The 12,964-nt window shown below is 32.3% G+C and overlaps 1 protein-coding gene across 1 annotated transcript; it reads left to right on the forward strand.

Moving 5' to 3' along the window:
* Positions 1–2,194: 2,194 nt before the first annotated feature.
* LOC140432196 (UBX domain-containing protein 6-like) lies at positions 2,195–8,783 on the forward strand (the record flags this gene model as incomplete). The annotated part of the gene is given in 5 exon segments (XM_072520021.1): positions 2,195–2,317; positions 2,319–2,441; positions 2,524–2,681; positions 3,399–3,528; positions 7,827–8,783. Coding segments are annotated over 5 exon segments (807 nt in total), but the record flags the coding sequence as incomplete, so codon positions are not given.
* Positions 8,784–12,964: the final 4,181 nt, after the last annotated feature.

The raw sequence follows: 12,964 nt of genomic DNA on the forward strand, positions 1-12,964 counted from the left end.
CGCGCTATCTCAGAGTGTGTGCCAGTCGCAAACCCTGTGCTAAATTTTTTATTTAACAAAATCTTTTTTTGCTCCTATTTTCGTTTATAATTCGGAAAATATTGATCTTGGAGAAAAAATTATAAGAAGTTAAAAGTTTCGTTATTCAATTTTACACAATATTTCGTTAGCTAGAAATTGAAAATTTAATGTTTATTGTTGAAAAAATAGCAATAATTGGAAAAAAAAATACAAAAAAATGAAGTTATTCCTTGAAATGTTTTCGACTTTCTAAACTTGACTTACAAGCTCCATATTTCGCCTAGAAAAACTTTTTAATTTATTTAAAACGTGTGCTAAATTTTGTTAAGATCGGTCGGATAGGTTTTGCATAATAATTTTGCAATCCAGCCTACTGGAAAAAAATCGCAAATTTTCAAATTTATAGTAGGCCCTAAATAAGGCTCTCAGATAGTTGCAAATTTTTTTACATATAAAGGAAGGCTCAAACTTTCAAACGCTTTTTGTAAAATTCAAATCGGTTCACTAGGAGAGCCTAGAAAATTTTTAAAAGTTTTAAACATTTTTTAGGCTGATAAACAAGTTGAATAACTTTACGAGCTTTAAACATCTCAATTTCAAAATTTATACACTTAAAGAACATTAAAAGACGATTCTTTAAAAAAAAAGATACATTCGGCTTACTGGTTGCCGAGATATTGAAGGTCAAAGTTGGCATACATATGGCCGTGTAACCATAAGTGATAGAGGGCTCGTTTTTAAACAAATACCCTCGTCTTGTCAAGTACTTTTTATATGAAAAGTTTTACGTAATGAGCTTCATGGCAACATCCACAAAAAAGACAAATAAAAAAACCGTTTTCCGCGTAAAATCTCGCTCGGAATGCATGAGAGGTGGTGGTGGGGGACATTCACTCGAAATGTGAATCGGCGAGTATCTAGTAGGAGACCATCAGTTTAATTTCGGGTGTTGAAATAAAAACATATAGTATAGTGAAGTGCTCCACTACTTCAATGTATAAATTGCAAGCTCAAAAAAAAATGCAATTACTTGTTTAACATACAATTGTTTATTGCAAATTTCCCAATTTGCATTAAAAAATGGTATTTGAAAATATGATATTTAAAATCCTTGTCGTCCGAGACATCGATTCAAAAAAAAAGAGCAGAATTGGTTAACAAGAAGCCGAGATAATGCAATTTTTAGCGCGCGCTATGATTTTGAACTCGCCGATTCACATTTCGAGTGAATGTCCCCCACCACTACCTCTCATGCATTCCGAGCGACATTTTACGCGGAAAACGGTTTTTTATTTGTCATTTTTATGAATGTATGCCAACTTTGACCTTCAATATCTCGGCAACCAGTAAGCCGAATGTATCTTTTTTTTAAAGAAGCGTTTTTTTAATGTTCTTTAAGTGTATAAATATTGAAATTGATATGTTTAAAGCTCGTAAAGTTATTCAATTTGTTTATAAGCCTAAAAAATCTTTAAAACTTTAAAAAAATTTCTAGGCTCTCCTAGTGAACCGATTTGAATTTTATAAAAAGCTTTTTAAAGTTTGAGCTTTCCTTTATGTGAAAAAAAATTTGCAACTATCTGAGGACCTTATTTAGGGCCTACTATGAATTTGAAAATTTGCGATTTTTTTTCCAGTAGCCTGGGTTGCAAAATTATTATGCAAAACCTATCGGACCGATCTTAACAAAATTTAGCACACGTTTTAAACATATTTAATGGTTTTTCTAGGCGGAAATATGGAGCTTGTAAGTCAAGTTTAGAATGTCGAAAACATTTAAAGGATTAACTTCATTTTTTTGTACTGTTTAGAAAAACAGATTCTACGTACGGATTTTTCCTTCTAGACCATAAGTTATAATAATTAATCGAGCTAGAAATAATCAAGAAGTCACAAGTTTAACAATAAACAGAGCAGTGGGAAAGTTATGCTACCTAGGATCTATAATAACAAATAATGGCGGGAATGAAGAAGAAATAAGACGGCGAGTAACAATGGCTAGGTCAGTTAGGAAAGTGAAGAGAAGAAGCTTACGGAAATTACAATTCTGTGTAAAAAAATTTGTTCTAATATACCTTCAAACTTGTCTCGAATAAAGTTTAGAAATAAGAAAAAACATTTACTTTGTTATAAGTGTTGTATTATTAAAAAATTCATCATTGAATCTTTTTAGGTAACCGATTGTGTGAATGTTTTAATAAGATATCTAGACAACATAATAGCCAATCCAGACGAAACCAAATTCCATAAAATTAGATGTTCAAATGCCACTTTTTGTGATAAAGTAATACCTATTTTGGGGTGCACTAGATTTTCTACATGCAGCCGGTTTCAGAGACCAGAAAATCGATCATAACGGCACAGAAGAGAACTTTTTGGTGTGGTCGGTGGAAAACATTGATGGCTTAGAAACATTGCAGGTAAATTCATAATACTTGAAATATTTCATTGAATGTGGACTTCAAGTGTTTCAAAGTCTAAAAGAACTCTTGTGTTTGATAGTTTTTACGAGATACTCTAAAGGCCGAAGAAAGGGTAGAACTCGAGATCGATAGAAATATTCAAGTATTGTCGCCAGCTCAAGCAGCAGAAAGGAATGAACTGCCTCAAGATTTCTTTGCGATGACAGCTGAAGAACTGAAGAAGGAGAGACAACAGAGGTATGTATTGATTTTAGTTTTTATTTTCAATAACTGTGGTCATTTCAGCTTAACAGCTTTCTTAAGTTTGTAATTTGTAATTAACTTTTGTCAGTTCTCTATTATAAATTTCGTACTGATTGTAAGATGTAAAAATATGTAAACATGACCAGGCTATTATACAGTGTGTCCGTAAAGTATGGAATAATTTCAATTCTTTGCTTTTCACTCAAATTAATTTCTACTTAAAATTAATTCTAAGCAATAATACAGAACATTCAGGAATTAATACAATTATTGTACTACTTAATTGTTATTGAACGTTACTAAAAATAATTACAGTTTACCAAAAACTAGAAGTAGGCTACTTTTTTGCAATTGATAATAAATAATTTATTTTCTAAGCGCGTATCTTTCAAATTATATCCATCAGACCCGAGTATTATACTTTTTGAAATCAGCTCATTTTTATCGATCTAAAAATGTCATAAAATACAGGGTGTTAAATTTAAAAAAAAAGAGCCGATGACGTCATCACTGTAATGTGTATCACCTTGTATAATGAAATTTTATTGTAAAATGTAGAACATTAAATTCAAAAATCGACGTGTTTTAGATTTTTTTAAAAAGGCTTTTCATTTAGAAAATATCGAATTTATTCCATACTTTACGGACACACTGTATAATGTATTATTGTTATTTAAGTCGAATTAAGTTCCTTATTCTCTTAATTTTAAGGTCGGAACAGTTAGAGAAACAACTACAATTGCGAACTAAAGCCATGCGTGAAAAGGATGAAATTCGGGAAATTAAAAAATACAAATTTTGTCTAATTCGGATAAGATTTCCAGATGGTTTGTTCCTACAGGTTGGTATATATACTAATTAGTATGCTTGTTGGTTGGATGTTACAATGTTTACCCTTCACCTATTTTTTATAGTAACTTAGTGATGTAAGTCACAAAGGCGGGCAGACGCCATTTTGTAAAATATTTTAAACTGGATCATATGGCAAGTTATATCTTTTTTTTTGTATATTCTGTCAACTAAACGCAGTCATAACTGTCTAGTAAATTTAGTATTTATTTTTAACAATTTTTCTTCGACTGGAAGTGGTTGGAAGTTACTAGACAACCAAGCATACGCGTTTATAGCCAATATTTAATGAAGGTGTACTCAAAGTATTCATGCTTTTCTGCTTTTTTTCAATTAAAGAAGTCTACAATTCAATCGTTAGCAATTTTTGTGTTGTATGCATCTATATAATGATACTAAGGATGGAACCTATGAATAAATATTTACGTCCAAAGTAGTCGATAACAATGGCCGACTATTGTTTCCGGAATATCAGTGGTGTACGAAAAAAATTCTATTGGTGCATAAATATGTACAATAATTATTTATTTTTGTTGTTATTTTCATTTGAATTAAATATATAATGAATGGCATGTAACATTGTAAAATTAACAAAAAAAAAAGGTATTTTTATAACATCAAAACAAATATACAGTGTCAAAAGTCCGTTCCCTCCTCGTATCTTTTAAACGGTTCTTGTTGTAATAGTGAAATTTGGAGGATGGTAATAAACAGACGTAGGCTTCTTAACTAGTCGTAACAAGTGACGTAATAGTAACAGATGACGTTACAGTGACAGATAATTTTAAATAGGACCTTATGGCAAGTAATACCTCGTTTAAAAAGTATTGAAAATACCTATTCAGTCTTAATAATTTTATTTGAGTTTAAGCTCATTTTGATGAATAAATTAAATAAATACTAAAATTGTAATTTCGCATTTAATTAATAAATATTAACACCTCCGCCTCTGGTTACTTGTCAAAAAGTTGACGTTTTTTAATTCTCTAATTGTTTGTACGTCAACGTCAACTTTTTTGACAATTAACCAAAGGAGAACGTTAGAATGTTATTATTAATTAAATACGAACCTACAATTATGTTATATACCTATTCAATCATACTAATTTGGTTTGGATTTAAGCAAAAGCGTTTATAGCTCAATATTTAGTTTCTATTTCTGCTTAGTTTAGACAATTCAAGTTTAGTCAAGTTGTTTTTAGTTAGTTGTTCTTAGTTCATATTTAGTTTTATTATTGTTTAAACGTTTAAATTTTTACAAAGGCAGAATGGTACGTACTGTAGCCGACAAAGTAGCAGCTGTGTTAATAATTGGTTAATGTGGAAATAATTTCCATCCAGCGGAACGTCTTTTTAATGATAGGTACCCCATCGCCCTACATCGAGAACTGATTTGAGGAAGCTTCTTCGGAAGTTTAAACAAACAGGTAGTGTTCAAGGTGTCAAACGATCTGGTCGACCAACAATTAGTGATGACAAAAAAATTGACAGAATTTCAGAAATGGTAGTGAACCCTACTTCTTCTACAGCCCAAGTTGCATCTATCTATGAAATCAATCAAAAGACAGTACACCGAGTGTTGGCTGAAAACAAATTTCATCCATACAAATTAAAAATTGTGGACCAACTTTCAGATGATGACCCCGACCAAAGACTAGAATTCTGTGAAAATATGTCCAATAGCCTGATTACATAAAAACAAATTGTTTTAGTGACGAAAGTACTTTTTCTCTCAATGGAAATGTTACACACACAATGTGAGGTATTGGAGTGACACAAATTCTCACTTCTTTTGTGAAACACATACTCCATTTCCAAAAAATAAATGTTTGGGCAGGCATTTTAGGAAACCACATAGTTGGATCTGTTTTTATCAATACTAAGTTAACCGGTGAAGTGTACAAAATTCTGGAGGATAATCCAGATGAATTCGGCAACTTGGAAATAGCGTTTTAACAAGATGGTGCTCCTGCACACCATTATGGTGTAGTAAAACGTTGCTTAGATGAGGAATATCGTGGTAGATGGATTAGACGACGAGATACAATAGAATGGCCAGCTTGGTCACCGGACTTTACACCATTAGATTTTTTTCTGTATGGATACTTAAAATCTAAAGTTCACGCTACAGCACCCGGTAATATTGACATTTTGAAACAACGAATTGTTGAAGAATGTAGAGCAATTTCCCCTGACACATTTGAACGAGTACAGTAAGAGTATAGAAATAGGATGCATTACTGTCAGGAAGTAGATGGAGCACATTCTGAACAGTTACTATAAGAACTGGTTCTTAAATATTTATTAATTAAAGGAGAAGCTACAATTTTAGTATTTATTTAATTTATTCATCAAAATGATGATCGTGATGATCGCCAACGTCCGGAACGGATAGGCACTTTAAGAAGAAGAAGATCAAAATGAGCTTAAACAAAATTATTATGACTGAATAGGTATTTTCAATACCTTTCAAACGAAGTATCACTTGCCATAAGGTCCCAATTAAAATTATCTGTCACAGTGGCGCTGTAACGTCATCTGTCACTATTGCGTCACCTGTTATGACTAGTTGAGAAGCCTACGTCTGTTTATTACCTTCCTCCAAATTCACTATTATAACAATAACCGTTCAAAAGATACGAAGGGGAAACGGACTTTTGACTAGCACTGTATACAGTGTGGATATTAAGTCTTACCCTCCCTAGTGAACTCCGTTATTTAAGACAAAGATGAAAAACGCTCGGACCCGTCAATTTTTATTTTAATAGAGGTATTTTATAACATAAACAAAATTGTCACCCCTTTCATCCCCTTCACTTGACAGCTACCCCCTCAGATTTTTTAAATGGCAATGGGGGTCATGCGATAGTTCGTTGGAAAGGGTTTGAAAAGAAGAATTCTAAAATCTATCACACTTTACTTTAACTTTAAGGATCTGTTTGTTAATAACGATTTATTGTTTGGAGATACACTTTGCGATACAACAATACAAAAGTAGGTACACTGGTTTTGCTTTAATATGGGACATTCGGTATAACAAAATTTATTTAATTTTTATTCTTGAACGTTTATACCGAATTATTTTTTTGCAGAATAAATACTTTTGTGTCGTTAAAACATATCGTAGTTACAACAATTTTTTAAATAATCTAGTTGGCGTGTATAGTTTTTGACAACTGTCATAAAAACCAAGCAATTAGCACTGTTGATTGTAAAGAATATTGACAAGAACTTGAGATTTGGTGAGCTTTAGTGGCAAACTGTAAATTTTTAGTATTAAAAATTCAAAACAATCAAAATGGCACCACCTCGTAGATTAGTAGACAAATGTGAAGCAATGATAATAATATTTCACAAGATCCAAGTTATTTAAGACATATTTGTTTTTCCGATGAAGCTACATTCTATTTAAATGGTCATGTACATCGACAAAATGTAAGATATTGATCTGACGGAAACCCTCGATTGTTTCGAGAGTGTCATACTCAATTTCCCACTAAATTAAATGTTTGGGCAGGTATACTAGGGGATCACATTATAGGCCCTTTTTTTATCGAAGGCAATTTAACGGGGGAAAGCTATCTTAATCTATTGGAAACACAAATAATTCCAGCAAGATGGAGCTCCGCCTCATTACGATGCTGGCGTTCGAAATTTTTTAAATAATTTGTATCCGAGAAGATGGATTGGACGTCGTGGATTCATTGAATGGCCACCAAGATCACCAGATCTTACTCCTCTAGATTTTTACCTATGGGGTTACCTTAAATCCAAACTGCATGGGAGCCAGTTGACGACAGTTGATGAACTCCGTCAAAGAATAATCGAAGAATGTGATAGGATTGATATGCAGACCCTACAAAGGGTTAGGGAGGCAACGAAACAAAGAATCTACTTCTGCCAGGAAGTAAATGGAGAACATTTCGAGCATCTCCTGCAGTAATTTAAATTTTCTTTAGGGTAATTTGCCAGTTCCTTTAATTTTAAAGATGTAATTTAATACATTATTTTTTGTATATTTTATTTTAAATAAAACCATTATGCCATACAAACTTTCAAACTTATACATTTTTGAATTCTTCTTTTCAAACCCTTTTCAACAAACTATCGCACGACCCCCATTGCTATTTAAAAAATCTGAGGGGGTAGCTACCAAGTGAAGGGGATGAAAGGGGTGGCCTCTGATGTGACTGTATGCAAAATATTAAAAATTTAATGAATTCATTGATTCATTTTGACAGACATAATGAAAACTACTTATAAATATAATGATTTTCCTTATCGTTTCAGGGAACCTTTTCAGTTTATGAAAAATTCTCTGAAGTTCTTGAATTCGTCAAAGAAAACTTGGAACATGAAGGTTTGCCCTTTGTCCTGTCCCTTTCCACAGGTCATCGACTAGAAGAAAGTGACAAAGACACCGCTTTAATGGATCTCCGTCTAGTTCCTGCTACGATTCTTCTATTCCAATGGGACCCCTCTATAGAAAATGATCTGAAAGCTGCAGGGGGGAATACCGCTTATTTAAAACCAGAAGTCATGTTGTTGGTTCAGTCATTATAAAAGTCTTATTACTAATTTATGCCTAATTAAAGAGTTGAATGTTAAATGATTCAACAATTTGTATGATTTTATTGATAATGTACAAATTGTTGAATTTTAGAGTGTATCTGTAATGTTGATGCTTAAGTATATTTTTTGTGATATAAATATTCTAACAGCCTTTAATTATTATCCGTCATATAAATCAAGTCACTGTATTCTTTTTTCGATTATACATATTTTTACTATTATAAGTTACAGCAATAGAATGTATTTTTTATTAATGAAAAATATGTTGAATTGGAAGTTCGCTGGACATACTATAAGACAGAAAGACGACAGATGGAATAAGATGATTATACACTGGAGACCATATAGTTACAAACGAAAAAGAGGAAGGCCACAAATGAGATTGTCAGATGACTTGCAGAAACACGCAGGCCGGAAGTGGATACAAACTACTTACAATAGAGAGACGTGGAAGAAGGAAGAGGAGGCCTATGTCCAAAATTGGACAGCAAGGGCTGTATAGATAGATAGATGTTGAATTAACCCTTATCCGGGCAACACATTTTACTTACGGAACCGAGCAACTAGGGTCCGTTGGACCCACCATTGTTCTTGAATGTACTATTCATATTTACCCATATATTTCTAATATTCTTTTTTGATTTTTTATTAAAGTTAAATTAAAATTGTCTAGATTAAAAAAAAGGTGCTACTATAGTATGAGGTCTTCTTCTTGCAGTACCGTCTCCTATCGGAGGTTGGCTACCATCACAGCAATCTTCACTTTGTTGGCTGCAGCTCTGAACAACTGTATTGAACTGCACCCATACCACTCCCTTAAATTTCGCAACCAGGAAATCCTCCTACGTCCCACATTTCTCTTTCCCGAGATTTTTCCTTGGATTATGAGTCTAAGCAGAGAGTACTTTTCTCCTCTCATTATGTGGCCCAGATATTCCAGTTTTTTCGTTTGTATGGTTTTTATGAATTCGCATTCCTTCCCCATCTTCAGCAGAACATCTTGATTTGTTACTCTTTCTGTCCATGGTATTTTCCACATTCTCCTGTAACACCACATCTCGAATGCCTCAATGTTTTTGATGTTTATCTTTTTTAGTGTCCTGGCTGCATAGGAACTTTTTCATTTTGACAAACGATTGTCTCGCTATCTCTATTCGTCTCTTGATTTCTCTTGTCTGGTCATTAGTATCAGTGAAGCAAACCCCTAAATATTTGTAGGACGTAACTCTTTCAACTGGCTGATTATTTATGGTTAAATTCACATTGGTGTATAGCTTCTTTGTTACAATCATGAATTTAGTCTTTTTGATTAGTTTTAGACCATACTTTTTGGTATGGGTGTTTATGTTTTCCATCAAAAACTGTAAATTTGCTAGGTTATCTATTACTATTAGCGTGTCATCAGCGTATCGTATATTGTTAATTAACTCTCCGTTAATGTTCATACCAATGTTTTGCTCTAGGAGCGCTTCCTGACATATTGTTTCGCTCTTTATATATTGAATAATAGTGGAGAAAGCACACAACCCTGATGCACACCTCGAAGAATCTCAATTTCTTCGGTTAACTCATTATCAACTTTGATTTTTGCTGTTTGTCCCCAGTAAAACCTGGATATGATGTTAATGTCGCGACTGTCGATGTTTTTGTTTCTTATGATTTCATACAGCTTTTGGTGTCTGACTTTATCGAAGGCCTTCTCAAAATCTATGAAACCTACGTAGAGGCCTTGGTTTACATCCAAACATCTTTGCATTAACACACTCAGACCAAACAAAGCTTCTCGTGATCCCAGTCCACCTCTGAATCCAAACTGTGTGGCGCTTATGTCCATTTCTAATTTATTAAATATTCTTTTGTGAATTATTTTTAAAAATACTTTTAATGTGTGGCTCATCAATGCTATAGTTCTGTGGTCTGAACACTCTCTGGCGTTAAGTATGCGGTCTACCTAGGCACAAAATAATGAAATGCAAAAAAACTTTTGTAGAAAAAATATTTATTCACAAGTAATAAACATTTGGAGCCAAATAAAGACTTAATTGATAAATAAATAAAAACTTTTGTAAATCTACGAGGCCATTTTATTTGAAAAGAGGGGTTGGATGTTTATGCATACCCTGGAAAAAGATTACGGTGTTGTGGCCTTTCATTATTGTGTGAAAACCCTTCTGAGAAAAGGTTATGGTAATTAGCAGATCATGTATAAAGTACCGACAAAACCAATCTTCGGGTCAATCCATGCCAATTGGTCCAAAGGTGGATGCTTGACTATTTTTAATATTTTTTATTTTTCTTCCTTTTATACTTCAGTCTATAGACAGTACAAAATTGCATTATTTTATTTTTAAAAAATTTATTTTGCCAATAGCGGCCATTTTTGTTTCATCGTGTCGGTCATTTCACGGAAAACATGGCTTCGCTCTTTAGCCAAATTTTCACTTAGGTTTGTCCTAAAACAATAAATCAAAAACCAAACTGTTTGGAAAAGTATGCTCTAAAAAAATAATCCATAACATTATTTAATTACAAGCTACCCTTAATGACTTAAATTAACCTCAAAGTTTGAAAAGGTAAACTGATAAAGTTTGACTGACAAGCTGATAATGGTTTGTAATTTTTTCTGGAAAAGACATACATACATACTTTAAATGAAAAAAGTTCGAGTTTTGAGGCTTAAGTCAATTTTTTCAAAAAAAAAACTCACAAATGGAATTTTTTGAAAAATTTCAAAGTTTAAGCCCTTATATCTCTGATGGGCAAGCAAGTAAAAATTTGAAATTTGGCTGAATGTTAGTTCCGAATGAGTAGAATAAGGGGTAAAAATTTGAAGTTGTAGACTTAAGGCATATAGGAGTTACAGGCCTGAGAAAATGGCAAAAAATCATTAATTTGAGCGTTTGCAGTAGAGTAATTACAATTCAAATAAATTGTCTAATGAAATAAAAATTAATGTATTTTCACCAAATTTCACAATAAATACAAATTTATACTACTGAACAACTGTAAATTCTATAAGAGAAACACTCGCTCATAATTGTTTATTTAGGTGCTGGTATTATTTTTATGCGAAAATAAGTTATATGTAAATTTTATCAATTAATATAAATATTGTGTGTGTATGCAATCAAATTACGGTACCTGTGATGTTGATCTAACACTTCTTCTTCTTCCACAGTGCACTGGGGTTGACTCAGGTGGCAGAATCTTCTTGAAGCCGCGTCGTCAGGTTTACACAAAATACTGGAGTTTTTATCGCGCTGATCTATACAAGACTGAGGTGCGTGTCGTCTCGTAGCTTCGCTTCCCTATATTAAGTCTCATAGGGAGTTGTGTACAGGGCCGTATTAATTCATGATTATAAGACATACACACACGTTAATTAAAGAATTAAATATAAAAATAAAATAATAAAAATTATTAATAAAAACTAAGAATATGTGTGGAGGGACGTAACAACTACATTATAGAAATATACTACATTATATATATTATTATGATTGTTTATTTTGACTTTAATCTTAGTTTATTGAGCCAATAAAAAAGAATTATAACTTATTTGTTATCAAAAGTAAAATTATCCTTATATTACCTGTGTTCGATGGATTCAAAAGATTTTCTAGTTGTCTTTTATGGGATAGAGAAGAAAGGATAAGAATACAAATAGATTATATTACAAAGATTTACGTTTCTTTATTTTATATGAACGAATAAAACAATTATTAAATTCTGTCGTTATCTTATCAATCAGCATACAAGAAAATAAATCAAATTTTTATAATAATAGGATTATAAAGCTACATACATTTATATTACGTGAAAACCAATTTTACTTAAAATTTTCTTTACTTGAAACAAAAAACAACAAAACTTTAAACTTTTGATTAGCCTAACAAAATCTCAGTTCTTAAATTTGAATGCTAATGACCATGATGTCAAACCGATCCTTCACAGATATAAAATTCAATTGTACAAACACTTACAGCTTATTTTCTTCTTGAGTTGTATGTTGGAACATACCCAGAAAAGTCCAGTCTCCTCAACGATGTGATCTCTCCTCTTTGGCACCTCGGCTCCTTCTTAACGTCTCTGCAAACCTCCTGCAGACTACACAAAAAACACCTGATTCACTTCTCCAAACTCAGCTACTTATTTATGACACCAGGACCTCCTTTTGTCAACTTGATGCCGTAAGAATACTTTCACATATACTTTATAAAATGCCCACGGTAGATACAAGGACCTCTTTTAATCTACTTGTTATCTCCTTCTGCAAACTATTCACTTCTTTTCGTTACGCCAGTATCCAAACTCACGAACCACACCCTATCTTGAGACAAACGACTGTTTCCTTTCGATGACCAAAATATAACTAACTCCTCCGGTCTCCTGATCGGCTCACAAATTCCCATTTAAAATCGACCGTCCAATCAAAAGCTCAAATTGTGTTTACCATGATTTTGGAAAAGCCTAATTTCGGTTTTAGAGAAAAACTAAATAGCTTACTTTAAAATTGGTTTTGTCAATACACAATTTATACATATTTCAAAAGATTAGAATATGGTCATTTAATACTCGACTATACAAACAATGAAAAGATTAACTAAGACAGGTAAAATGTCTTCTAATTCTAAACAAAGGTTTTTTTGATAATTTTGTTTGAAACGGAAAAAGGTCGTTTGCCAAACAAATTTCTATTCTTATCTACACTAAATCTTATCTTAAATTACTATATACATTTTTGTTTATAATGATATCTTAAAATTTTATTCCGATGGATATTTTTATTTATTTTTCTTTGGTTGGGAAAGAAAAAGTATGACAATATATATATATATATATATATATATATATAT

The sequence above is a fragment of the Diabrotica undecimpunctata genome, unplaced genomic scaffold, assembly GCF_040954645.1.
Source record: "Diabrotica undecimpunctata isolate CICGRU unplaced genomic scaffold, icDiaUnde3 ctg00003197.1, whole genome shotgun sequence".
Classification (NCBI taxonomy): Eukaryota; Metazoa; Arthropoda; class Insecta; order Coleoptera; family Chrysomelidae; genus Diabrotica; species Diabrotica undecimpunctata.